At 65.2% G+C, this 25,886-nt stretch overlaps 1 protein-coding gene across 1 annotated transcript in view; it reads right to left on the bottom strand.

Annotated features, from left to right (window-relative positions):
• MUC5AC (mucin 5AC, oligomeric mucus/gel-forming) overlaps positions 1 to 24,784 on the bottom strand; it is a 25,634-nt gene extending 850 nt beyond the window's left edge. Inside the window, exons 1-49 of the mRNA XM_024749047.1 lie at positions 24,712 to 24,784; positions 23,060 to 23,134; positions 21,993 to 22,052; positions 21,557 to 21,818; positions 21,123 to 21,237; positions 20,666 to 20,756; positions 19,847 to 19,956; positions 19,511 to 19,724; positions 19,289 to 19,414; positions 18,948 to 19,065; positions 18,535 to 18,673; positions 18,191 to 18,301; positions 17,718 to 17,787; positions 17,321 to 17,415; positions 16,695 to 16,821; positions 16,264 to 16,519; positions 16,142 to 16,194; positions 15,789 to 15,889; positions 15,458 to 15,609; positions 15,173 to 15,311; positions 14,972 to 15,085; positions 14,644 to 14,823; positions 13,660 to 13,899; positions 13,275 to 13,431; positions 12,753 to 12,881; positions 12,342 to 12,504; positions 11,825 to 11,868; positions 11,547 to 11,732; positions 9,004 to 10,920; positions 8,164 to 8,962; positions 7,913 to 8,103; positions 7,529 to 7,858; positions 6,733 to 7,407; positions 6,239 to 6,447; positions 5,574 to 5,748; positions 4,947 to 5,197; positions 4,656 to 4,839; positions 4,020 to 4,227; positions 3,376 to 3,554; positions 2,931 to 3,018; positions 2,718 to 2,821; positions 2,504 to 2,535; positions 1,981 to 2,152; positions 1,527 to 1,628; positions 1,334 to 1,371; positions 842 to 964; positions 664 to 762; positions 229 to 348; positions 34 to 97 (exon numbers count right to left, since the gene is read on the bottom strand). Of these exons, the coding sequence (XP_024604815.1) occupies positions 34 to 97; positions 229 to 348; positions 664 to 762; positions 842 to 964; positions 1,334 to 1,371; positions 1,527 to 1,628; positions 1,981 to 2,152; positions 2,504 to 2,535; positions 2,718 to 2,821; positions 2,931 to 3,018; positions 3,376 to 3,554; positions 4,020 to 4,227; positions 4,656 to 4,839; positions 4,947 to 5,197; positions 5,574 to 5,748; positions 6,239 to 6,447; positions 6,733 to 7,407; positions 7,529 to 7,858; positions 7,913 to 8,103; positions 8,164 to 8,962; positions 9,004 to 10,920; positions 11,547 to 11,732; positions 11,825 to 11,868; positions 12,342 to 12,504; positions 12,753 to 12,881; positions 13,275 to 13,431; positions 13,660 to 13,899; positions 14,644 to 14,823; positions 14,972 to 15,085; positions 15,173 to 15,311; positions 15,458 to 15,609; positions 15,789 to 15,889; positions 16,142 to 16,194; positions 16,264 to 16,519; positions 16,695 to 16,821; positions 17,321 to 17,415; positions 17,718 to 17,787; positions 18,191 to 18,301; positions 18,535 to 18,673; positions 18,948 to 19,065; positions 19,289 to 19,414; positions 19,511 to 19,724; positions 19,847 to 19,956; positions 20,666 to 20,756; positions 21,123 to 21,237; positions 21,557 to 21,818; positions 21,993 to 22,052; positions 23,060 to 23,134; positions 24,712 to 24,784 (9,760 nt within the window). The remainder of the gene's footprint in view (positions 1 to 33; positions 98 to 228; positions 349 to 663; positions 763 to 841; positions 965 to 1,333; positions 1,372 to 1,526; positions 1,629 to 1,980; positions 2,153 to 2,503; positions 2,536 to 2,717; positions 2,822 to 2,930; positions 3,019 to 3,375; positions 3,555 to 4,019; positions 4,228 to 4,655; positions 4,840 to 4,946; positions 5,198 to 5,573; positions 5,749 to 6,238; positions 6,448 to 6,732; positions 7,408 to 7,528; positions 7,859 to 7,912; positions 8,104 to 8,163; positions 8,963 to 9,003; positions 10,921 to 11,546; positions 11,733 to 11,824; positions 11,869 to 12,341; positions 12,505 to 12,752; positions 12,882 to 13,274; positions 13,432 to 13,659; positions 13,900 to 14,643; positions 14,824 to 14,971; positions 15,086 to 15,172; positions 15,312 to 15,457; positions 15,610 to 15,788; positions 15,890 to 16,141; positions 16,195 to 16,263; positions 16,520 to 16,694; positions 16,822 to 17,320; positions 17,416 to 17,717; positions 17,788 to 18,190; positions 18,302 to 18,534; positions 18,674 to 18,947; positions 19,066 to 19,288; positions 19,415 to 19,510; positions 19,725 to 19,846; positions 19,957 to 20,665; positions 20,757 to 21,122; positions 21,238 to 21,556; positions 21,819 to 21,992; positions 22,053 to 23,059; positions 23,135 to 24,711) is intronic.
• Between the last annotated feature and the right edge of the window lie 1,102 nt (positions 24,785 to 25,886).

Below are 25,886 nucleotides of genomic sequence, written 5' to 3'. Positions count from 1 at the left end.
CGCCCCCCTCCCCTGGCAGACACGCCCACTCACTGTTCTGGGCTGGGGGTTGGGGGCAGGAGAGGCAGCAGCCGTCCTCGCTCAGCCGAGCCTCGTCCTGTGAGGACAGAGATGCCGTTGGCGAGGGCAGGGACGCAAGACGGTGGCGCCCACTCCCATGCAGGGCCCCATCCTCCCGTGGCCACTGTCGACCCCCCTGGGCAGGGCAGGCGGGCTCCCAGGACTCACCGCTGGACAGCCGAGGGGGGCACACGCCTTCTTCGTGGTCACCACCACGAGCCCACCCTGCTGCCTCTCACACTTGTGTGTCACGCAGTAGCTCCCCGGGTCTGACCAGGACTCGCCGGGCTGCAAGGAGGCCCAGCCAGCAAGTGAGTGGCCCTCCCCAAGGACCCCCTTCCAGCAGGGGAGGGTGCTGCATCCGTCTGTCTGTCAGCCCCGAGCCCACGGGCGTCCAGAGGCTTCCGCGGCCTCTGCCCTGCGCCCGCCTTGCACTGACGGCTCCCCAGGGGCCCCAGTGCACCAGGAAGCCATCCACCCAGCACCCCCGCTGTCGCTGTGTGCCCCCGGCGGCCCCCCTGTGCAGGGGTGGGGCTGGCCCCCCTGGAGCCTGTGGCCGGCCCCGCCCGGAACTCACCCCAAGGCCCCGTGACCGCTACTCACGTAGAAGAGGTGAGCAGAGCTGTCGCTGGCGTTCGTGACACAGGCCACCTGCACGCACGTGCCACAGCACTGCCCGCTCTGTGTCTGGTACTCGAAGCCCTGGGAGGGGGGAAGGGTGTGTGGCCTGAGCCCCGGCTGGGCGCTGCGTGGGGGTGGGAGTGTGAGGGGGGGCACTCACCACGGGGCAATGGGTGCTGCAGATCTGGGTCTCACAGCTGATCACGACCGTGTCCGACTGGGGGCCACCGGGCAACTCACACCAACACTTTTCGCACAGGTTCGAGGAAACTATGGCACCAGGCTGGGGGAGTCAAGGCGACAGTGTCTTCCCAGCTGGGCCTGGTGCCCCCGCCCTCCCGGACATCCCCTCCAGGCCTGCCCCCACCAGGCAGACTCTTCCCCTGAGGTGACCCTCAGTAGTGCCTCCTGGTTGGGGTCCCGGTCTTGGGGACAGAGCCCCAAGGCTGCTCCTCCAGGGAGGTCACATGCTCTGGAGGACTCGGCATGGGGAGAGAGAGGCTGGGGACCTTCTCAAGTTCAGGACAGGGGTTGTGGTCCCAGAAGAACCCACTGCTGCTCCAAAGGCCACCCAGCCTCGGGGAGAAGCTGGCAGGACGGGGAGACTCTGGTCCCTGTGCACCAGGGGGCCTGACCTTCGGCTGGCTCTTACCTGGTACAAGGTGCCGTTGATGCTGCAGACGGTCCGGCCTGCTCAGGGGAGAAGGCAGACCTGCAGACCCACCGTCCCCTTGTCCCACCGGCCTCCCGAGTAGCAGCTGCCCGCGCCGCCACTACAGCATCCCAGTCCCGGGCGACGGCCCGTGTTCCCCCCAGCCTGGCCGCCACTGAGCCAGGACACTCACTGCAGTTTTGGGTCGGGCAGCAAGCCCCTTCCTCATAGGCCAGGATGGAGCGCGAGCCTTCCGGGCAGTCCACGGGCGCGGGGCAGTGTGTGGTGTTGCAGACTGCAGCAGACGGAAGGGGGTGTCAGGGCACCTGCCTCCCTCCCAAGCCTGAGTGTCGCCTCTCCCTGGGGGTCTCCAGGAGTACTGACTACCCAGTGGACAGGTGGTAGGCTCTCCAGGGGGTGCCCACCGCCACGGGGGACGAGGCTTCTGCTCGGTGCTGACCTCCGTGGTACCCCTCACCCTTGAGCCTTCCTGCTGGGGGTCAGCAGCTGAAGTCACATACAGGGAGGGTATGCCCACCACCCTCCTGGGGGGTGCCGCCAGGTGCCAGCACCTCGGGACCCTGCAGGGGCAGAGCTGGCCAGCCCTGAGCCTGTGCACGTGCGCCCCCGCCCGGCCTGGGGCTCACCGCAGGTGTACTGGGGACAGCACTGGCCGGTCTGCAGGGCCGCAGGCACTGGCACGAAGCCGGCCTCGGGGCAGGCGGGGGGCGGGGCGCAGGGCCGAGTCTGACAGCTCAGAGTCCAGGTGCCGCCCTTGCAGGTGCACTCCTGGCAGCCCACGCTGACAGTGTGGCCAGGCTGTTAGGGGAAGGACATGGGACCCCCGGGCCCACGGCTGAGGGCCTGCAAGGGGTCTTCCAAAGTGTGGGCGGGGCTGAGGGCTGCTGGGGCTCTGGGAGGCCCATGGGGGCCAGGAGGCGGGGTGGGAGGGGGCTGTGCGGGCGACCGGCCTCCCTCCCCACCGTCCCCACCTTCACTGTGTGGGAGCAGGGTCGGGGGTTGTCTCCAGGGAGGGCGGGATGCGGCCAGCCTTGGGGCCAGCACCCACCCTCCTCCAGGACCGTGCAAGGAGGCCTCCTGAGTCTTTGCTCAGGAAAACCTGGCCCCTCCCTTCCCCTCCTCTGAGTCCCCCGAGGGTGCCACACTCACCTCCACAGGCTCCCCGTCGGGCCCCATGCAACCTGGAGGAAAAGAGAGGACGTCATCGCTGGGCTTCCACGGCCCCCAGCCCGTCACGGGCAGACCCGGTGTCGGGGGCTGAGGGAAACCTAGGCTGTGGTGGAAAGCCCTGGGGTCTGGCTGAGAAGTGCAGAGCCCGAGGGGCCAGTGCATGGAAGCCCCAAGCCCAGCCCCAGGGACGTACTGCTGCAGTTGGCTGGCACGCAGACCTCCGAGCTCGAGCTGAACAGCGTCATGTCCTCCGGGCAGAAGCAGCCTTCCGTGATGGGAATGGCTTCCGGGAGGGCCCTGTGGGGAGCGGAGGGTGAGCGGGGCCGTGACCTCCAGGATGGGGAGAGGCGGCCTGGGGACACAGGGCGGGGTGGGTGTGTCCCAGAGGGAGAGGGCAGGTGCTTACAGGGTATTGGCACTGTCGTTCATGTAACAGTAGGAAGGATTGGACGGGCCGCAGGGCCGGTACACCTTGTCAGCAGGGCAGGTGAAAGCTGCGCGAAGGGTGAGGCCACACCTGAGGCCGGAGGGCACGAGAAGCGAGCCCTGGCCTGGGTCCCGCTGGCTGGAGCTCTTGGCCCAGGCACCTGCTGTGTGCCCTGCACCGGCCAGCCTGTCCGAGCCCTGGACCCCTGCACCCTGGGCCCAGGTGCTCTGACCTGGATGCCCCCTCTTGTCCCTCCAGGAAACAAATGCACTCCATCCTGGGCTCAGCCCTCCTCCTCCCGGAAGCCCACCCTGACCACCCAAGCCCACCCATGGATTGCCCAGTGTGTCTGTCCCCTCGAACATGCTGATTGCCACCGCCCAGCGGGACGGGGCACTCTGGGGCGGGGGGAGGGGGCACTCACGGCACTCGTGGGTGGTCAGGCCCCGCCAGTCGATGCACACGCTGAGGGACGCACAGAGGGCGGCGTACAGCTCCAGGCTGGAGCACCCCAAGTCCACCGTGGGCGCGTGGCACTGGTCAAAGGCGCAGGCTTGGTAGTATGGCCACGGGGGGATCACCGAGTGGCACGGCTTGAAGACCCTGCAGCACAGGGACACACGGGTCATGGGGCAGCTCCGTGGTGGGGTTGCCAGGCTGTAGGCTTTCCCTAATGAAGGGCCCTGAGGGAGAGGCGTCACTGGGCCGACCTGTGTGCTGAGGGACCCCAGCCCCTGGGGCCATCTGTGTGCGGCGGGGAGGGTGTCTGGCTGCAACACAGCTTTTCTTTCTGCAGATTCTCCGCTGGGCTCCCCCCGTGCCCTGCACGCCCGGGTGCTGCCACTGGCTGAGGACTTATGCCCGGAGCCACCATGAGCTGCCTCAGCGCCTCAGAGGCCGACCCGCCACGAGCCCCGCTGGGCTCTGCGCCTGGCGTTCCAGCAGCTGTGGCCCCTCTCCCTTGGAGCCCCCTGCAGGCCCGCCCACTCCTTCCTATCTCCCAGGCAGCGTGGGATCAGCAGGGCTACTCGACACCCCCCACACCCCAGCCCTGTCAGGGAATCTCACTTGCTTAGAATCAGCTGGCAGATTGGCGAAGGTAGGCACGAGGTGGACGTTTTCTTGGGCTCAACTGTGGTGGGCATCAGGGGAGGCCTGCTGCAGGATGGCTGGCCGGGGCGTGTCACATTCCAGTGGCGGGGCATGTCGGAGCAGGAGGGTACCACCGCCCCCCCGGGCAGGCGGCACTCGTCCTTCTGGTCATTGGTACAGGTGCCTGGGGCGTGGAAGCAGCGGTCAGTCAGCTGGGGAAAGCAGAGGCACCCTCACCCTCCCTTGGGGCGCTGGGGGCCGGGCCCCAGCGTCTCCGCGCAGCACTCGATGGGTTGCCGTGGGACCTGTCCCCTGACCTCCCTGTGCTTTCTTTTGCCTCCAAGAAGCCAGACCCCGGGGCAGTTCCCAAAGAGGCCTCACGTATGGGCCACATGGCCAGGCCCCTGGGCCGTGTGGCCGCACATTCTTGGTGCAGCTGGAAAGCAGAATCACCTGGAGGCTCCGTGCCACACGGGCGGCCTCACCCCCAGCCAAGAATGCAGTTCCTGGAGGGACACACCTGAGGCCGACCCTTCGCACACCAGACACTCCCGGCCAGAGAAAGGGCCCAGAGCCTGGAGGGCCAGAGCGGGGCTGGGGCCGAGCGCTCACCGCACTGCCCCTCCGTGTTGTTGGCGAACTTGCTGAAGGGCAGCTCCACGGAGAAGATGAGGCCACGGAACATGACCTGGACACCAAGGGCGGGGATGGTCACGTACATCTTGATGCCGATTTGGGAGACAACGATGCCGTCTTTCTGGAAGCCGGGTCTGACCACCTCATTGTTGAAGATGATCTAGACGGGGACCCGGCGAGGGAAAGAGAACCGGGTGGCGATCAGCCAGTGCCTGGCGCCCCGAGTCCGCCCGGCACAAACGGGGGCTGCCCGGAGGGCGTCCCCACCTCACTGGTCATCACCCCTCCGACGGGCTTGCGGGTCAGCACGATGCGGTCCTGCTGGTACTCGATGATGATGGACTGTAGGCAGGGCAGCCCATCCTCAGCATCACAGAAGTAGGTGTCGATCAGCACCCGGAAGTGTCCGAACACGGGCACGATCTGTTGTACCAGCACATACGTGCAGTTGTCCAGAAACGTGTAGTACGTGCCATCAAAGGTGACGTAGTGGGGTTTGCCCCAGCGGCTACACACGCCTGCGGGAGGACGAGCCGCCTTACCTGGCCGCACTACGGGCCTCCTCCCACCGCCCCGGGGCTCCCACAGGGGCAGGTGTGTCCCGCGCCAAGCGGAGCAGGCGACTGCCCTGTTGTCGGGACCCACACGCCAACGGCACATAAAACTCTGTCCAGTAGGTGCCCAAAGAGGCCAAGAGGTGGGACCAGACTCCGGACGCCCCCTCGCGCCTGCGTGGCCCGGCTGCTCTGGGCTTGGGCAGGGTTCCGCCGGGCACCTGGGGAGGAGGCTGGGCGCCACCACCGCTGCCCTGACCTTGGGAAGTCCTTCCTGGGTCCCACCGATTCCATCCCGCCTTCTCTGCCATGGCTGCCACCCCCGGCCCCGCCAACTCACACTTGCACTCGTAGAGTGGGCAGCAGTCCTCCGGGTTGGCCACTATCACAGCGGGGTAGCCGTTGGCGCAGATGGGCTTCTGCACCTTTGGACACTGGCGTGCCCTCACGGTGATGACCCCGTTGCCCACACAAGTGGCCTCAGAGCAGTTGGGCATGGCCCAGGTTTCGCCTTTCTGCGGAAGCAAAGACTGCTGCAGGGCCTTGCCCTGACCCGGCGCCCACCCCTCGGGGCTCAGGGCTCGCCTGGGTCTCCGGGGAGAGAAGAGCCACCGGGATTGGGACCAATACTCACACCAGGCCTCTCCTCCCCCAGCACCCCCCCGAGCGCCCGGCTGACTGGGAGGGGTTCCGGGTGTTGGAGGTTGCCCCCTTCCCCCTCTGCCCATTTGCACCCACCCACTGTTTCCACTCCTTGGCCGTTTGACCCTGTCCGGAGCATCGGTCACCTGCTCTAGCCCCCTTTATAGGGGCCCCACGCTCCTGGCACCCCCTTCCAGAAGTTCTGGAGGACCAGAAATGGCCGCTTGCCGTGGTCAGCCTACATCAGCCAAGGGGTCACCAACCTTCATGCGCCCTTGATGCCACAGCCTACTCTGAATGATGCTGAGGGTCCCTGCCCTGGCCGCCCCGAGCCCCCGAGAAGGGCAGAAAAGGCGAGGTTACCGTTCTCGGGGGGACTGCATTTGGGCACCCTCGCTGAGTAACGGGCACAGAGGCAGAAGGGGAGGACGCTGGCGTGGAGGTGGCCGGGGCGGGAGGCGGTGTGCTGGTGGGACAGGTGTGGTCGGTCCGCCTGACCACGTGGCAGTGCAGGCTGCAAAGGGCATAATAGCAGTGCCCGGAGAGGTCCGTCTGCTGGTAAATGATGGATCCTGCAAGAAAAGGAATGGGAGGGCACTAGGAGAGCCAAGAAGCGATCACCAGGAGGGACTCTAACCAGGCTGGTGGTCCACCTGGGTGCTGGGCTGGCAGGTGGCCTTCCTTCCCAGGTGTAGATGGCATATCCTCAGAGACGGCTTACTGCCTTCCTATACGCAAGACCTAGCCCTTTCGCAAAGACAAGGCACCCCTCCCTCCCCTTAACACCGTAGTTTTGTGACCAGGACAACAGTGACCAGGGTCAGCACACAGCACACACCCAGGTAGGGTACACATACCTGCGGAGTATAACCTGGGGGCCACACTGCAGTAGCACGTGGATGTGGAGGGCGCTGCGGAGCTAGGGGAGGTCACCAGGGAAACCGTGGGGGTGGTGAACTCTGGAGAGAGTGAGGGCTGGGGACTTGGAGTCACAGAGCTGACAGGGCAGCCTTTCTGGGGCTCACAGCACAGCACGCGCACCTCGTAGTTGAGGCACATCCTGAACTTGCCCTTCTGGTCCCGGTTCCGACACACCAAGCCCACTTCCGGGCTGCACTGCACCACCTGGTCCAGCCTCTGGACGCCGACGTCCGGGTGGCTCTCGGCTCTGCACTCCAGGGCGCTGATGTATTCGGGTCGGCGACAGATCTTCTCTCCTCTTCTGACGATGTTGCTGTAGGTTTCAAAGTCTCCTCTGTGGGGCCCAGGAGATGGGAAGTCCTCGTCGAACCACTTGGTCCATGTGCACTGTGGCTGGCAGGAGGTGGTCCAGGGTTGGGAGTGGGTTGTTTCAGGTATAGAGACAAAAGTTGTGCTGGTTGTAGGAGCTGTGGTTGGGCCGGTTGTCTCCACAGCGGTGGTGCTGGTTGTAGGAGCTTTGGTTGGGCTGGTTGTCTCCACAGTGGTGGTGCTGGTTGTAGGAGCTGTGGTTGTGCTGGTTGTCTCCACAGTGGTGGTGCTGGTTGTAGGAGCTGTGGTTGGGCCGGTCGTCTCCATAGTGGTGGTGCTGGTTGTAGAAGCTGTGGTGGGGCTGGTTGTCTCCACAGTGGTGGTGCTGGTTTTAGGAGCTGTGGTTGGACTGGCTGTCTCCACAGTGGTGGGGCTGGTTGTAGGAGCTGTGGTTGGGCCGGTCGTCTCCATAGTGGTGGGGCTGGTTGTAGGAGCTGTGGTTGGGCCGGTCGTCTCCATAGTGGTGGGGCTGGTTGTAGGAGCTGTGGTTGGGCCGGTCGTCTCCATAGTGGTGGGGCTGGTTGTAGGAGCTGTGGTTGGGCCGGTCGTCTCCATAGTGGTGGGGCTGGTTGTAGGAGCTGTGGTTGGGCCGGTCGTCTCCATAGTGGTGGGGCTGGTTGTAGGAGCTGTGGTTGGGCCGGTCGTCTCCATAGTGGTGGGGCTGGTTGTAGAAGCTGTGGTTGGGCTGGTTGCCTCCACGGTGGTGGTGCTGGTTTTAGGAGCTGTGGTTGGACTGGTTGTCTCCACAGTGGTGGTGCTGGTTGTAGAAGCTGTGGTTGGACTGGTTGTCTCCACAGTGGTGGTGCTGGTTGTAGGAGCTGTGGTTGGGCTGGTTGTCTCCACAGTGGTGGTGCTGGTTGTAGGAGCTGTGGTTGGGCTGGTTGTAGGAGCTGTGGTTGTGCTGGTTGTCTCCACAGTGGTGGTGCTGGTTGTAGGAGCTGTGGTTGGGCTTGTTGTCTCCACAGTGCTGGTGCTGGTTTTAGGAACTGTGGTTGGGCCGGTTGTCTCCACAGTGGTGGTGCTGGTTGTCTCCACAGTGGGGGCGCTGGTTGTAGGAGCTGTGGTCGGGCCGGTTGTCTCCACAGTGGGGGCGCTGGTTGTAGGAGCTGTGGTCGGGCCGGTTGTCTCCACAGTGGGGGCGCTGGTTGTAGGAGCTGTGGTCGGGCCGGTTGTCTCCACAGTGGGGGCGCTGGTTGTAGGAGCTGTGGTCGGGCCGGTTGTCTCCACAGTGGGGGCGCTGGTTGTAGGAGCTGTGGTCGGGCCGGTTGTCTCCACAGTGGGGGCGCTGGTTGTAGGAGCTGTGGTCGGGCCGGTTGTCTCCACAGTGGGGGCGCTGGTTGTAGGAGCTGTGGTCGGGCCGGTTGTCTCCACAGTGGGGGCGCTGGTTGTAGGAGCTGTGGTCGGGCCGGTTGTCTCCACAGTGGGGGCGCTGGTTGTAGGAGCTGTGGTCGGGCCGGTTGTCTCCACAGTGGGGGCGCTGGTTGTAGGAGCTGTGGTCGGGCCGGTTGTCTCCACAGTGGGGGCGCTGGTTGTAGGAGCTGTGGTCGGGCCGGTTGTCTCCACAGTGGGGGCGCTGGTTGTAGGAGCTGTGGTCGGGCCGGTTGTCTCCACAGTGGGGGCGCTGGTTGTAGGAGCTGTGGTCGGGCCGGTTGTCTCCACAGTGGGGGCGCTGGTTGTAGGAGCTGTGGTCGGGCCGGTTGTCTCCACAGTGGGGGCGCTGGTTGTAGGAGCTGTGGTCGGGCCGGTTGTCTCCACAGTGGGGGCGCTGGTTGTAGGAGCTGTGGTCGGGCCGGTTGTCTCCACAGTGGGGGCGCTGGTTGTAGGAGCTGTGGTCGGGCCGGTTGTCTCCACAGTGGGGGCGCTGGTTGTAGGAGCTGTGGTCGGGCCGGTTGTCTCCACAGTGGGGGCGCTGGTTGTAGGAGCTGTGGTCGGGCCGGTTGTCTCCACAGTGGGGGCGCTGGTTGTAGGAGCTGTGGTCGGGCCGGTTGTCTCCACAGTGGGGGCGCTGGTTGTAGGAGCTGTGGTTGGGCCGGTTGTCTCCACGGTGGTGGCGCTGCTTATGGGCACTGCGGTTGAACTGGTTGTCTGCACCGTGGTTGCACTGGATGTGGCCTCATGGGAGGTGGTCCCCGTCTGGCTGGTGACACTCACACTTGAGGTGCTGGGAACTGTGACATGTGTGACAGGGCAGCCTTTCTGGGGCTCACAGCACAGCACGCGCACCTCGTAGTTGAGGCACATCCTGAACTTGCCCTTCTGGTCCCGGTTCCGACACACCAAGCCCACTTCCGGGCTGCACTGCACCACCTGGTCCAGCCTCTGGACGCCGACGTCCGGGTGGCTCTCGGCTCTGCACTCCAGGGCGCTGATGTATTCGGGTCGGCGACAGATCTTCTCTCCTCTTCTGACGATGTTGCTGTAGGTTTCAAAGTCTCCTCTGTGGGGCCCAGGAGATGGGAAGTCCTCGTCGAACCACTTGGTCCATGTGCACTGTGGCTGGCAGGAGGTGGTCCCCAGAGGGGACTGCTCAGTTGTTCTGGTTGTGACCCTCGTTCTTGTGGGCACATGTGCCGAGCTGGCAGTGCTGTGTTGTGTGGAAGACGAGAACGTTGCAGTGGTCCAGGCAGTGCTGGTTTCACCTGTGGTCGTCTGTGTGGGCCCAGGTGTGGTAGGGGGTGTGGCCTTTGTTCTGCAAACGTCCACCACCTCACAGCACAGGATCCGGATTTGGTAGTTGTAGCAGATGGGGGGCAGCTGGTCTCTGTTCCAGCAAATCAGCCCCACGTTTTTGTCACAGATCAGGTTCTGCCCCAGTGCCTGCAGTGAGGTGTTGGGAAAGACTTCCGCCCGGCATTCCACGTTCTTGGGGTTTGCACAGAATTTATAACCTTTGGATCTCAGATTCTGAAAACTGTCAAAATCTCCACTGTTCCTCCCTGCCCCGGGGTAGCTGCCGTCAATCCACTTGGTCCAGGTGCACGTTTCTTTTAAACAGGTGACCTGGGTTGGCTCAGATGAGGTCCCCTTCGAGGGCCCGGGGGTTGTGGTTGACACAGAGGTTGTGGTTGAAACTGTTGTTGAAACTGGCTTTGGGCTAGGAGTCAAGGGGGTTATTTTCCCAGTTGTTGAGGTACCTGGGCCAGGTGTTTTGCTAGTCGTAGAGGCAGTGGTTGGGCCAAGTGTGGTGACAGGGGCTGAGGAACCTGCGCTCCCTGTCGGCACAGATGTAACCCTGCTGGGTCCTGGCGTGGGCCCAGTTTCAGTTGTGCTGAGGGTCGCGTGCAGGGTGGTCTCTGTACCGCTAGGGGGGCAGGCCCGGGAGAAGCAGCACAGGATCCGGATCTGGTAGTTGTCACAGCGCCCAGAGGCCTGGTCCCTGTTGTAGCAGGTCAGCCCCACCGTCGGGCTGCACTCCACGCGCTGCCCCAGGACTTCCAGCGGCACCTCGGGGGCACTCTCGTCTCGGCACTCCACCGCCCTCGGTGCTCGGCAAACCTGGTACCCGTAGGCACGGAGGTTCTCCAGCGTGTCGAAGTCACCGCTGTCTATGCCCCATCCCGGACGACTGACATCCAGCCATGGAGACCACTGGCATTCCTCCCCACAGCGGGGCCGGGACGAGGGCGGGGCGGAGGCTGTGGGAGGGGTTGGTCCAGGGGATGTGCCCGGGGTGGTGGCCGGGGCCGAGCTCGGAGCGTGTGCTGTCTTTTCGGACGGGCTGGGGGGTGTGCTGGGTGGAAGCGTCGAGCTCACGACTGAGGGCAGGAGAGAAAGGGCGAGCGTCAGGGGCCAGGGCTCCCCACACTCCTTGAGGACGCCACCCCCCGCCCCCTCTGTCAGTGTCAGCTGCCTGTCTGTCTCCACCCATGACGGGAACTTGGGAGACAGGGCAGTCGCCAAGCGTCCGGGATATGCCCAAACCTGGCAGGGGTAAAGCTCACCACAGCTGAGTCAAGGGGTGAATTAAGCTCCCCGGAATCTAAAGCCAGAGCTACAGGGGCTCTTCACCCTCGGGGGAAGCTCTAATAAGGCCCTAAGTCACCCTTAGAAGAGGTTAGGATGCGGAGGTGCCTGGCCCTGGTGCGACGCAAGGTGATCGGAGAGCAGTGGATCCAGGCAGGGACTCCCCAGCCGGCTTCCCGTGGTCCTCTCCCCAGGAGCTAACCTGGGGTAGCTTTGCTCACAGCCCCTGCCCCACCCATGCTGGGTGCCGCAGCCCTGAGAGCATGACTGGGGACACGGGTCCTGCCAGCCTCGCAGTGGCTGCGGGCTGACCGGCACAGGGACATGCCCTCTGTCCCGTCCCAGCTCCTTCCTGCCGCTTGGGGCCAGGGGTGGGGGGACGGCACCACCCGGTCGGCACCCCGCCTGTCTGCCTTACCGATCGGTGTAGAGAAGGCGAAGGTGGTCTGGGGGGTGGGGGTGGTAGCGCTGCAGTCTTCGACCCTCCTCTCGATGGTGCCGTTAGCCCCACAGTGGGCGAAGATGCAGCCCCCCGTGCCGTCTGTCGTGTGGTAGATGACTTCCCTGGGACGGAAGCGCCTCCCATCGTAGGTGCAGACACAGGCTGTGGGGAGGACAGCAGCCAGGCGGTTAGGGGGCCAGGGCGCAGGCGGGGACCCGAGACCCCGGGCGCAAGGAGGGCCGCCCACCACTCACCCTCAGAGTTGTAGGTGCACTGCACGCCACTCTCGGTGCAAACGCTGGCGACAGAAGGGAGATGAGTCTAGGGGCGGAGACTCACCCAGGGGCAGGCAGGCAGGGGAAGCCCCGCTGGGGTCCCTGGGGGCCACGCCTCAGCCCCAGAGGTCACGCCCTCTCAGGGAGCCCTTCCTATCAATGACCAGAGAAGGCAACTCGAGCATGGCCACTGAGCCCCCTGGACCTTCTGAAGGCCACTCCCTCTCCAGGGTGTCTTCCCAGAGGTCCTTGGGCCGTGTCATGACTCAGCTTCCCCTCTGGCCCCTTTCTTCACCCCCAGACCCCCCACCCTCATCCTGCATAAAGGAAGCTCCCTGTTGGACCCCACAGAAAACCCAGGCCAGGGGACCCTCTGGCCCTGAAGGAGGGAGGCTCTGCTGGGGGGTGGCCAGGTGGGGCCTTTCCCCAGTAGCGGAGGGCTGGGCGAATCCCCCACGTGCTCCAGGGTCCTCGTGGCTCCCGCCAAGCGCCTCACCAGTAGTGGCAGTTCTTTTCCGAGGGCACCACAGAGCCCGGCCGGTAGGACTTGCCCTGGACGCGGCAGGGCAGTGGTGGGGTCGGGGTTGGACATGAAGCTACACATCGCATCTGGTCCTCATCGAAGATGGGGGCCTCTGATGGGCACTTGGGGTAGCAGCCTGGGGACCAGAGAGGCCTGAGTCCCAGCCACACCAACTGCCCACTGCCTCAGCCCCGCCTCGACTCAGTCCCCAGCCCTGGGCCCCACCACGCCGTGGGGAGCTTGAGGCTATGGCCGCAAAAGCACCACGAGGGGTCAGGAGCCACCCAGCCTGGCCGAGGGTCCCAGGATCCCCAGGACAAACCTTGGCCCCAACCACCGTCTCCCCAGCACGGCCCCGCCCAGACCAGCAGGGCAGCAGCGCACCTTCCAGGCCACAGACGTCGTGCAGGTACTGGCCGCGGGGGTTCCGGCAGGTCCTCAGGCAGGGGGCCCCGCAGGGCTGGTAGTGCCACTCGCAGTGGCCCTTGGGGTTGTAGTAGTCGCAGAAGAGGGCTGTGGACAACGCGGGCAGGCTCAGGGCCAGGCGCTCGGCCCAGGGGGCCCCAGGTGGAGTGCCGCCCTTGCAAGGACAGCCCCGGGGGGCTCCCCCGTAGCCCGATCCTTGACCAAGTCCTGCGAGCTGTTCTGAAGACACGTCCCTCCTCTGTGCCTCCCGGACGCGGCTTCAGAGGCCATGGGCCTGGGATGCCCAGGGGCAAGAGGGGGCAGTGGGGAGGGGGGCTGGCTGGCTTGTCAGGGACGCCCACCCACTGCGGCCAGGCTCCATGGAGGGGGGGTGCTCTGCTGATTCCCTTCAAGCCCTTCCTCCCCTCGCACATTCAATACCACTCTTGTCACTCCCCGTGTCTCCGCCCCACCCTGACGGACACATCCGTGGGCACTCACGGCAGATGTCCGGAGTCCGCCAGGACACGCACACGCCCGCTTCGTGGCAGGCCTGGGCGTAGGCGGCCACAGCCGTGCAGAAACACTCGCGGTCACCCCCCGAGTCGCAGGCGCACGCGTCGCTCACGCAGGCCTCGTAGTACCTGGCCGATTCCACCTACGGGAGAGAGAGGCTTCAGATGCCGAGGGACCCGCCATCCCTGTGGGCTCCGGGGAATCAGTGCAGCTGGTGTCGGCCTGGGCCGGTTTCCCCTGGAGCTCGTTGTCCCACGAGGCCGGCCAGACGGGTCCTCATGGCCACAGCTGGCCCTAGAGGGCGGCAAAGAGCCACTGCTCCCATTTCTGTCCCTTCTTCCCCAGGTGCCTGGAGGAGCACCCCGCGTACGTGGGCGTGGCAGGCGCTGAAGGGGACAGCGTTGATGATGCTGCACTGCTTCTGGGCCCACGACCTGCGGTACGGGTTGGCGGTGCAGGGGTCCTTGGGGGCCTGGGCGTCCGGGCAGGACGGGGAGAATTTCCAGCTGTTGCCGAACTCCAGCACGTCGCCCACCACGGACTGGCTCCGCGTGGTGAAGTCGTTGAGGGCGTTGTCGTCAAAGTTCCCACACAGCCCGCAGACCCTCCCCTGCGGACAGACAGACGTAGAGATGGCACAGGCTCAGGGCAAGCGCAGGAGGGGCCCTGCGACCTCACTCGCTCCCCCCCGCCCAACCCCGGGGCCCTCAGGAAGAGTCCCACTGGACTCTGAAGTCTCCAGGAGGGGAGGGCACAGGAGAAGCAGCCTAGTGGCTACGGAGTGTCCCCCAAAGACAGGCTCAGGCCCTGACCCGGGACCCACGAGTGTGGCCCAAAGCAGAAGTAGGGTCTCTGCGGATGCAATCAAGTTAGGATGAGGGCATCCTGGACTGGGGTGGCTGAACCAGTGGCCGGTGTCCTTACAGGACGAGAGACACACACAGAGTGAAGACAGTAAAGGGACGTCTTATGCAGAGGTTGGGCTGACGGGGCGCCTGGGGCCACGGAAGCTGGAGGAGGTGGGAAGGATCCTCCCCTCAAGCCTCTGGAGGGAACGTGGCCCTGGGGCACCTGGTTGGACTTAGTGTCCAGACTGCGAGAGAAGGGCCACCAGTCAGGGTCATTTCTTCCAGCAGCTGCAGGACCTGGACACGGCTGAGGGTCTCCTACCGTCACCTCCTCTCTGTCTCTCTGCCTCTCGGTTTCTCTCTGTCTGTCTCTCTGTCTCTCTCTATCTCTCTGTGTCTCTCTGTTTTTCCACCATCTCTCTCTGTCTCTCCCCCACCCGCACCCCCGTCTCCGGCCGGCACTTGGTCTGGGGTGAGGGCGGCGTCCTTCCCGGGCAGGGCCTCACCTTGAACTCGGGGCTGAGTCTAAGGAAGATGCTGGTCCCCTTGTCCCACAGCAACACCAGGCTGACATCCGTGTCTACCACCAGGTAGTTGCCCACCTGGCGAATGGAGAAGGGTGGCAGCTGCCCCTGTTCCTTCTCGATCACCTCCATGTTCCCGTCACTCAGCTTCAGCTCGTAGCTCTGCGTGGGGCAGGACCGGCGAGTGTCTGGGTGAGGACCCTGGCTACCTGTCGAACGGGTCCATGGCCCTGCGGCCCCTGTCCCAGCTCGGCCATGGGAGCGCAGCCTTCCTGGGGGCTCCCCACCAAGGCCCCCACCCAGTGCTCACCCCCAGGAAGATCTTGATGGCCTTGGAGCAGGTGGTCCCGGTGGTGCCACAGGGGACGTCCTCGGTGATGACATGGAAGCCGTCCTGGGCGCTGCCGTCCCCCCCACAGTGGTCCTGGGGGGGCCGGGATGGGACTGAGCGTGCACCGCGGGGCAGCACAGCAGGGCTGCGGGGCGGCGGGAGGGCTCGGCAGCCACATACCTGAAGCAGCGTGTACTCGCAGCCCCCGCTGAAGCTGTAGCGCTGCCCATCGAAGGTGAGGTAGTGGCCGTCGCCGTACACCGCGCAGGTGGCCGGGCAGGGCTGGTCTGTGCACTGCCACATCCTGCCCTTACAGGTGCTGGGGCAGGGGCGGCAGGCATCAGGCCCAAACCCCCTCCTAGAGGCCCAGCTGCCTGCCTGGGTGGGGGCAGGACTTGCTGGCCGGGCGGTGCCTCCCGCTGCAGGGAACCCTCCCCCAGTTGGGGTCCGAGCCCCTCCCCATACCAGGTGTTGCAGCCCACCCGGATGATCTGGCCCGGCTTGTAGCTGGCCTCGTTGTGCACACAAGGGCAGTCGGACACAGGGATGCAGCCGCCGTCGCCAGTGGCCACCAGCCCGTGGGGACACACACAGCCGGGCACACACTGGGAGCTGTACTGGGGGGGAGCAGACACAGCTTAGTGGACCCCCAGGGCCTGCAGCGGGGCCACAGGTATGCAGGACCAGCAGCCTGCGGGCAGGGGTCCCCTGGGGCCAGTGAGTGGGCTTCTCCACAGGTGCCCATGGGGGCCGAGCAGGTGTGGGGTTGTCGGAGGGGGTCACTGGGGACACTTACACAGTCCATGTCCAGGGTGTGGCAGCTCTTCTGACAGCCAGCCCCAGCGGCCCCAAGCGTGGTATTGTGGCAGTCGAAGTAGACCATGGGTGGGGTACAGACTGGTGAGGGAGGGGCCGTTCAGGGGACCCTGACGCCACCTACCAGGCTCGCTTGAGGGACGTGTCTCCCGAGGGCAGAATTTGGCCGCCCCGGGGTGAGCGTGTGAGTGCGTGGGCAGGGTGCCCACATTGCTGAGCCAGGAGACGCTGATGGACACCCAGCAGCCTCGCTGACTCGTGGGCATTTAACCCCGTACTTAGGTAACTTCATGCAGAGATAACCGAGGGCCCCCTCCCCCACTCCGGGCTCACCTGGAGCTGGGGCATGGCCTCCAATGCAGGTCAGTGTGCCCTGGGTGCAGGTGCTGCAAGGAGAGAGTGGCCAGAGAGCCCCCCAGCCTCGCCCACCCCACCCACTCAGCAGGGGCTCTTACCAGACGACCCCCTGCTTGTGCGTCGACTCCCCGTTGGGGACCACGGAGCCCCCATGGTAGCAGGGGCAGTTGGTGGCCGGCACACACTTGCCCGTATCATCCAGGAAGGTGCCATCAGGGCAGGTGCAGCCGTCCACGGGGACGAAGCTGATGCTGCAGGTGACGTCCGCGTCACTCCGGGCCCGGCAGGTGGGCTGGCAGGTGCTGATGTTGTAGAGGTAGGTCAGCGACGGGGGGCAGGTGGTCATGGCCTTTGCTGCATGATGCCAGGAGGGGGTAGCACTCAGGACAGGGCCGGCCCCCCTGGCTTCCCTGTTCCCGCCAGGCCCTTCGTCCTTGATGGGGTCCCAGGGCACTGGCCTGGGCGCTCCTTGGCCTCTGAGCCTGGTTGGGGGACGGGGGCCCTGGGACATCCACCCTGGGACACTCACTGCACACGCCGTCCCGCCAGCCGCCGAGCAGCACGCCCCGGGCGGCGCAGGCCCGCACGTAGGAGGACAGGGCCGCGCACATGCAGTCCTCACTCTTCTCACAGTTGCACGTGTCAAACATGCAGTTCTGGGGGGGCATCAGGATGTCAGGGACACCAGGCCGCACACGGTGAGCTTCCCCCGTGCTGCTGCTGGAGCCCCTGCCTCCCCAGGACCCCTCCCCGGGCCTCACGGGGGTCCCACTAACATGCACAGAGGATCTTGCCATCACGCCCCTGGGCTGGGGGGCGGGGGTGCTGGAAGGACCACAGCCCCTCATCTGTGTGACCCGGCGGTCCATCCCTGTGTATTCAGCCTTAGACACCAGTTTCTCATTTGCACCCTGGGGCCAGCAGGCTACTCACTCCCTGGGTGTAGCCCCTGCGCCTAGCATGGAGCTGGAGGAGAGGACGGACTCAGAACCACAGCAGGTGGGTGAGTGAGTGAGTGAGTGGATGGGTGAGTGGATGGGGGTGGGAGAAACTGGAGACTGAGAGACCTGCTGGGCCCAGACGCTGCTGCCATGGCCCCTGGGACCCTGAGGGTGGCCGAGTGGTCCAAGGGCAGAGGCAGGTGGGTGGCATTACCGAGTAGTAGGCGCTGGGGCTCACGGCAGCGTGACAGCGGGTGAAGGGGCCGTGGGGGTCTGTCAGCCGCGAGCACCAGTGCTGAGCGTATTTCTCTGTGGACAGAGGAGGGGGGCGGTCGGCGAGGCTGGACGGTCACGTCAGGCGGGAGCTACATGGAGATGAGCAGCTTTCCTTTTAGCCGGAATCCCTTATGCTCCGTGTGAAGGAGTGCCAGGTGTCAGCAGACCCGGGCTGCTTCCCGAGCGTCCCGCGAGCCCGGTCCCCCAGGAGAGCAGGCAAGGAGGGTGGGCCTCCACTCCCCCCAGCACCCTGATCCTCTCCTCCCGGGGCTCACCGGCCAGAACAACGCATGTTGAGTCTGCCTGTTTACCTACCACCTGACGCTTGCCCTCACCTGCCGAGAGGGGCAGCTGGGTGTAGATCTGGTTCACAAACACCTCCCCGCTGGCCTTTACCACGAAGACCTGGAGAAGCACATGACAGGGCTCACGATGGCCTCCGCAGGGCAGAGGAGGGCTGATGACCTGGCCCCCCATCCCCCAGGCTCAGCCTGCTCCGCTAAGCTTTCCGCGAGGACCGGACCGCTTTTTGGCGACGTGAAAACCAAAGAGATTTACTCAAGTAAAAAAGTCGACTTCAGCAGAGAAGCTTCCTGGCCTCATGGGGGAGGTGTGGAGGCCCCCTGCCAGCCCCTGAGCTATTCCCTTTGGGGATGGTCACTCAAAAGAGCCACGAGAGGTGGAAGCAGGAAGTCAGTGGGAGGGTCCTCGGGCCATGCCTCAGCCACCTGCTGCCCATGTGGGATCAAGGGCTCGGGCAGAGGTCACTTGCCGTGAAGGACACCCCGACCCCAGGGTCTGCACGCACCACGTGCCCCCCGCCCAGGGTCAGCGTCAGGCTCTTCAGGCAGGTCTCGCTGTCGGTCAGTCCACACCTGCGCAGCTCGGCCAGCACGGTGAAGGCGCTGCTGTCACAGGGCTGGAAACACAGGGCCTCACACAAAGCGCAGCGCCCCCGGCCCACCTCATCCTCTCCCCTCCCCACCATCCGTCCGCCCGACCAGAGCTCCGGTGGTTTCCTGGAGGACTTGGCGTCGGGGATCCCAAGGTGGCCCCAAATGCAGCACCTACATGCAGCCCAGGCTGGGGAAGGACACGTGGACCCGTGACCTGAAAGCCGCTCTGTCCGGGCAGGACCCTGGGGCCATGTACCTTGGCCAGCACGTAGCTGCAGTCCCCGTGTACCGTGTACTGCCTCTTGTCGAACGTGGAGAAGTGGGCACCGCCCAGCACCGAGCAGGTGCCCGGGCACGGCACCTCCTGGCATCTCCACCGGCCTCCAGAGCAGGTGCTGAGAGCAGGGAGCGACCACGTGGGTGCTGGCCTCCGGGAGCAGCCCGACCCCCCAAGACGGCAGGTAGACTTGCCCAGGCCTGCCTGCATCACCACATAGACTGGAGCCCATCAGCGTCTGCCCAGAGAGCCACTGGCCTCCGCCCGGGGACCCACGTGGGAGAGGACAAGCCCCCAGAGGGGCCGGCCCGGGCGCATCTAGGGGGACCGGAAGGCAGGGGCTGTCCCTGGGCATCTCCGGGGGAGGAGAGGGCAGGGGCCCAGGGTCCTACCAGTTGGTGCAGTCTGTGGAGTAGCCGGTCCCTGGAGTGTAGGTAGCCCCGTTGTACACACAGGAGCACTGGGGCACCGGGATGCAGCCATTGTGGCCGACGTCATCCAGCACCGTCCCTGCAGAGGCAGGCAGGCCACGTGGCAGGTGCCGGACTGTGCCTGCCATGTGGGTGTGTGGAGGGGACAGGCCCTCTGCCCACAGTGGCCCTGCCCTGGAGGGTTCCTCAGACCCAGGGGTCCAGGGACACCTCGGGCCACGTCAGAGCGGCCTTCCTTCCTGAGCACCTACAATGCATCTGTGTGATTCTGGGGGCCCAGAGGGGGTGGGGCCCCGGCTCACCCTCAGGGCAGAAGCAGCCGGCGACGCAGTGGTCCTCGCAGAGCTGGGAGTGCTCCAGGTTGGAGCAGGTGTCCGTGCAGGGCGACCCGCACTCGCGGTACTGCATGTTGAGGGGGCACGTCTGGGCTGCAGGGAGGAGATGGGGCACGTGTCACGCCCTGCCCCTGCCTCCGGCCCGAGAAGGGACGGCATGGCAGGGCCGGGGTCACACAGGGCACTCACGGCAGAGCTGGGGGCCCCGCCAGTCCAGGGGCAGCCCCCCGGCATGGGTGCACTGGCGGGAGTACTCAGCAAGGGTGTGACAGAGGCAGCTGGTGAGGTTGGCCTGGCCACAGTGGCAGAGATCTTGCCGGCAGGCCTCCACGTAGCTGCTGGCGTCCACCAGCGCGGCACAGTCCAAGAACGGCTCGCTGCTCAGCATCTCCTCGCAGATGCCCTGGGGCAAAGCCGGGGCACTCGGTCCAGGCTCTGGAACATCCCCTGGCTCACGGCCCCCTCCTCGGCTTGTCTCCGGGGCCGTGGGAGCCGGACGCCACCCCCGTTCACTCTGGGACTTACAAAACCGGTCAAGCAGTTCACGGGGGGCTCAGGGGCAGGGTCCTGACACTGCTCCGTGGGGCCGTCCATCTTCTGCAGATTCCCAAACTCGGTGGCGGTCAGCCTGATGTCTGACAGAAGCACAACACCGGGCTCTTTGCAGGCTCCCAGCGGCCCTCGCTCGGGGCGACCGGGCTACGCTGGCCTTCCCCTTCCACACCGCCAGTTTAAGCAGCGGCTACACAGGACTTTCAGGGAGTCTGGAGATGAAATGAGGAACTCCCGGGCATTCGGGGCTGCAGGGCAGCGGGTTGAGGTCCGTTAACTGACGCTCCGCTGGCCCAGGGCTGGAGAGTGACCCTGGGCCCCTGCCGGCCACTGCTGGGCACTCGGGCAGGCTTCCCCTAAGGGAGTCCCTTACGTATGGGCTCTGCGTGGGGCTTCATGGGCCTGACAGTGGGGACCCTGGGATCGGGGCTGCAGCGGGTGTGGGTCATATAAAAGGCCACTGCTTGGCAAAGTCTCAAGGACCAAGAAGCAGAGACAGGGTCTGGATGGAGGCAGGTCTTCGATTTCAGAGGAGGGTGTGTGACGGGCACTGAGAACAGGAGGGCTCAGCGGGGGCTGCCCCGCCGAGAGCGTGTGCTGGGGCATGCCCGAGTCTGTGCACACGTGCGTGGTGTAGGTGCGCGTGCATGCTGGACCTCGAGTGTGTGGGTCTGCGTGCGCGTGTGGGTGCGAAGACTGAGACCTCTGACTTGGGACCCTGGAAGGCAGGCTTCCAGGGAGCACAGAGCTGGAGCAGGCGGCAGGGAGGGGGGCTCGCGCCCCGGGGCTTACTGTGGGAGAAGAACTCGTTGAAGACGGGGACGCCATTGAAGTCTCCGCAGAGCCCGCAGGTCTGGTTGGCGTACTTGGGGTCCAGCTCCAGCTGCAATGAGAGGACACATCAGACTCCAGCCGTGCCAGGGACAGCCCCGGACCAGAAGGACAGACGAGGTTCCCCAGGCTGGAGCAGATGGGCCTCCTCACAGAGGACCCTCCCCATTTGCTCCACGCGGCTGGGACCCGGAGCAGGGGGTCTGTCCTGGAGGAAGCTACCCCCACACGCAGGGTCTCCATCAGGGGTGTGGACCCTGGGGCCCCGTTAGCATCTGGGCCCCATCCTCACTGCCACGGGGCTGGGGGTGTCTGGCTTTCCCACCCTCCTTCGCCCAGAGCACCTTCCTCCCTCCCTGGAGAGGCTGTCAGGCTGGAGGCATGTGCCTGGTCCCCCGAGCCCAGCCCCCCACCTCACCAGGAGGCTGTCATCCTGGTTCCACATGAAGACCAGGCCCAGCCTGGCCGCCACCTTCACGCCGCTGCTGCGTTGCTCAATGAGGACTCCGGAGCGGCTGAAGGGCAGCTGAATTCTGCGGAGAGAGGGCCCAGCTGAGGCGCCATAGGGCATGAGGGGACGGGCAGCATAGGTCTGGACTTCAGGCAGGGAGGGTCCCTTCAGTCACACGTATGACAAGGTCAACATGCCCACAAGAGCCTGGAGCTCTGGCATCAGAAGAACGAGGAAGGGGCCGCTTCCAGGGGCAGAGGAAGAGCCTGAGCCCCTGGGTGGGGCAGGGGGCCGAACATGGGGGCCTGGGGGGCACCGCTCCGGGACCCACTCTTGGGACAACTGCACTTCCCTCCCCCGACGGCCCAGAAGCATCCTCGCCGTCCAGGGCCCAGACTCACGGGAGGCTGTTGACCAGGACGGAGCCCTTGGTCAGCTCGACGACCATGCCGTCAAGCTTCATGGTGACCCTGCTGGGCGCGGTGGCATTGGGGCCTGGGCCGCGGCGGAGCTGGAGGTTGAAGTCCTCGTACGCGGCACCGCAGTGCGCGGAGAAGACGTAGTCGCACAGCCCGGGGAAGCGGAAGACGTCGCCGTCGAAGGTCTTGTAGTGGGAGTCGCCCCACGTGCTGCACACCCGCCCGCCGTGCGCCGCGTTCAGGGCTGTGGGCAGAACAGAGCAGGGCCTTTCTGAGGGCGCCGAGTCTGGGACACCCGGACGTCCCAAAACCTGGGCCCTTATCCACCTGGGAAGCCGCGGTCCCCCTGCCCGCCCCCCAGGTCTGACGAGGCAGAGCTCAGCCAACACGGCACCCCGCCTGCCTCTCGGGGTCTCACCTCGCACCAGGGGGGTGCTCCTCAGAGGCGGGTGGATGGTCGCCCCGCGGAGGGAGTTGCCTGTGGAAACAGGGCGGGTGATGCACAGCCCTCACCCCCACCGCCCAGGCACAGCTCAGCCCCCACGAGAGGCTTTGGCGGCTCCGCGACTGCTCGGGTCTGGCGGACTCTAGATCCGGCTCCGGGTTCTGCCGTGTATATGGCCTCCCGGCCGGTGTGAACACCAAGGCCAGCGGGGACCACTGTGGGCTGAGAGCAGAGCACCCCAGGGGCCCCAGCTCTCACACCCCGTGGCCCAGAATGCTGTTTGCACTGGGGCTTCCTTGCTCCCGGAATCTCAAAAATGCCTGAATCGATACCTGGAGACTGTTGTGCAGAGTGAAGTAAGTCAGAAACAGAAAAACAAATATCCTATGTTAACACATATTCATGGAATCTAGAAAAAGGTACAGACGAACCAGTTTGCAAGGCAGAAATAGAGACACAGACGTAGAGAACAAACGTATGGACACCAAGCGGGGAAAAGAGGGTGGGATGAATTGGGAGATTGGGATTGACATATATACACTAATATGTATAAAATAGGTAACAACTGAGAAGCTGCTGGATAGCACAGGGAACTCTACTTCGTTTTGCTGTACAGTAGAAACTAACACAACATTGTAAAACTACACCCCGATTAAAAGAAAAAACAAACGCATCAGCAGCTACGGGCAATCCCTTGGGTGCTGACATCAGGCACAGGTGTGCCTCCCTGGGAACCCCTTTTGGGGACATGCAAACGGAGGTGGCTGGGTCTGTCCCCGAGCCTCCCCTTGCTCTGGGGCGTCTGGCCGCGCTGGGGGCTGACCCTCACCCGCCCTGCCACCACTGGAGTATCAGGTGTTAACTCCAGGAAGAAAGGGACATTCTGTGAGCTCCCAGACAGCCTGTCACCCTGTCTCAGCCACGCTGGATGGGGATGGCAAGCAGCCTGCAGGGCCCAAGGCGAGTGACCCATGGCCCCTCAAGGGCTCTTTGACTGCTGGGGTGGGGGGGGCGCTCTGATAGGTGGGGGATCCACTCACCGCCAGGCCCCTGGGGGGCAGGAGGGAGGTCCGGGTACGCATAGCCGAGCTCTGCAGTGCTGTCCCGGCCCTGGCCTTTGGGAAGAGGAGAGGGTGCTGGGCCTGAGCCGGCCAAAGGACAGGCACGTCCCCTCAGAGGATGCACGGAGGGAGGGGCGGAAAGTCCAGATGGTGGGATTCTCTGTGCGGACGGGGGCACTGGGAGGATCTCTTCCAGGCTGCCGAGCCTTGGAGGTCACCCGGGCCCACGGCTGGGCCACCACTCCCTTGACCTCCCCCTCAGGTGGCCCCATGAGCATGTGGGGTGACCCCGGCTGGTCTCTCCAGGGGCCATTCCTTTGTTCACTGTTCATTCATGCCCACCGAGTGTCCACCGGGGCCCAGGACGTAGGGGGACAGGCAGGCAGCCCCCGTCCATCTACCGAGGGAGCAGACAGTAAAGCCGCGGGTCTGCTGCAGCTGGTCCAAAGCAACCAGAGCTCTGGAGGAAAATTCAGAGCCTGTTGGGGATCTGGGACCAAGAGTGGGGACAGAGCTGCACCCAAAATGGGGTGCTCAGGGCCACTGCACGGGTAGGGGCCCAGCACCACGGAGGTCAGGTAGGCAGGGCCCAGGGACAGGCAGTGTTGGCCTGGAGGCCACCCCAAGAACCTCATTTCTGGGGTCCTCAGAGGCCGTTCCAAAGGTGCAGGATGTCACCAGACACGGGCTTGCCATCATCCTGCACAGAGCTGGCATGGCAGGAGGGTGCCCGGCCCCCCACCCAGAAGGGGAGGCCCAGCCCTCCTCTGGAAGGGGGGCTGATCCAGGGAGCACTGCTTCACTCACTGGTGTTCTGGCCCCATTTCTCAGATCACCTGGGACAACCTGGACGCATCCCTGCCATGTGTCCAGGGAACATCCAGTGGGGCAGCCTTGCCCGGAGTACTCAAGAGAGAGCTTCCCAGTTCTGAGACTGTCTGGTGGCAGCGGGAGACTGGGGACCGGGATGTGTGAGCCGCCTGGGGCAGTGGGGACCTTGGGTAACACGGCATGTTCCCCAAGCTGCCATTCCAGGAGCCTGAGAGCCACCCCTCACCCATCCAGGGCCCTGCTATCCCCTGGGAAGCAGAGGAGGGAGGCGCAGGCCCATATGGGAAGGGGCCTCCGAGGACCGTGGGGCCTGTGAGCCGCCCTCATCACACCCTCCACCTAGGACTGAGCCCACCACAGAGAAACAGACAGGGAAAGCGAGCTTCTGAACCGGGGATGCACGGGGTGGGGTGGGGGGCGGTGTCCCAGGCAGGTGGGCAGCTCTGCCAGGCTGGGCCAGGAGTTCAAGAGTCTGCTCAGACCAGGCTTGGCAGGGGGCAGGGGGCAGAGAGCAGCAGAGACTCACGTGTGGATGAGATTCTGCAGCCAGGGGCTCATAGATACTGGGCTGCTCCCAGCCCTAACCCCCACATGGACCCCACAGCCCCCAAGAACCCCTCCCCAGCCCCACAAGCTGGAAGAGCAGCTCACGGATGCACTCAGCTTGGCCAGAGCCCAGGACAAGGCCTCAGAGCTGCCCGCTGCCCGCCGGGGGCCAGGGCCACCCTAGGATTTGGGGGGGCCACAGGGGTGCCGGGCCATGGTCAGGGCCAGCCTGGGAAAGCCAGCACGAACCTTACCTGTGAGCTGGGCGCAAGCCAGAGTGAGGCCCAGGGTCCAGAGCAGGGCCAGCTTCCTCCGGCCGACACGCATGGTGTGTGGGGGGAGAAGTCCCCAGGGCAGCCTCTGAGGAGGGCTCTGCGTCTGCAGGAGCCTTTTGTAGTCCCAGAGCTGGCTCCAGCCCCACGGGCCTCACGTGGGAGGGTGGGGCAGGGCCTGTGGTTCCCCTCACCCAGGTAAACAGTGGCCACTGGCTACGGGCTGGCCGGCAGCTGAAGACAGGCAGGGATGGGCGTGTCTGCCGGGTGGGACGTGGTCCCTGAGGGTCCGCCAGTCCTGGCCTCAGGCATCCTCCACCACGCCCCTGCCCCTGGACCTTCCCTGGGCACTCTGCCGTACCGCCAGACCCCTGAGTTCCTGGCACCTGGAGTGGCCACTGGCCTCCTCCCTGCTGCCGGGGCTGCTGTGGCCAGCCCCACCCTCACTGGAGAAGGGCTCAGGGCACGGCACGCCCAGTGACAGGACCCCGTCTCACAGTGCGGCCCCCCGACCCGTCCTGCCTGGGAGCCTGGCTGTGCTCCAGCTGGGCAGGCGACCCAAGGCCAGCTCCAGTCTCACGTGGGCCTGTGGCCTTGAGGGGCAGGGGTGGCTGAGTCCACTGTGCTGGAGAGATGCCGACTGAACGAGCCCAGAAACTGGCCCAGTGGTCTTGGCCCTGATGGGCTCTGCTTGAGAAAGCGCCCTGGTGTGATGGACACGCAGCCTCAGACAGTGGGCCTATCAGGGAGCCAGGCGCTGCGGCTGGACTTCCGTCCCAGGGGTCCGCACCCCCCCCCCAAGGCTGGGGTCTCCACTGCCACAGGTGAGCCCAGCCAGGAGGCTCTACCTGGGGCGGAGTGGCAGCAAGGTGAGCAAGGTCCCCACCCTGCTGGGGCGGGGGCTGGGGCCAGGGGGCTCCCAGGAGCTGCTCTCAGCATTTGCTTCTGGCTCACTCGGGGCCTGTCCCGAGCTCCTTCTGGTCACCTGGTTTTTGGCCCCTGAGCCATCCCCTCCTCATGCCCCAGATTGGCCCTGGTACCTGGTAGAAAGAATGCCTCACACATAACAGGAGAGTGGGGGAGGGACATGGTGGGTGAGTGAACGAGTGAGTGAGTGAGAGAGTGAATGAGTGAGAGAGTGAGTGGGTGGGTGGGCG

This window comes from Neophocaena asiaeorientalis, unplaced genomic scaffold (genome assembly GCF_003031525.2).
Source record: "Neophocaena asiaeorientalis asiaeorientalis breed wild unplaced genomic scaffold, Neophocaena_asiaeorientalis_V1.1 scaffold43, whole genome shotgun sequence".
Classification (NCBI taxonomy): domain Eukaryota; kingdom Metazoa; phylum Chordata; class Mammalia; order Artiodactyla; family Phocoenidae; genus Neophocaena; species Neophocaena asiaeorientalis.
The sequence above is the reverse complement of the archived record's forward strand: the minus strand, read 5'-3'. Positions and strand labels throughout refer to the sequence as shown.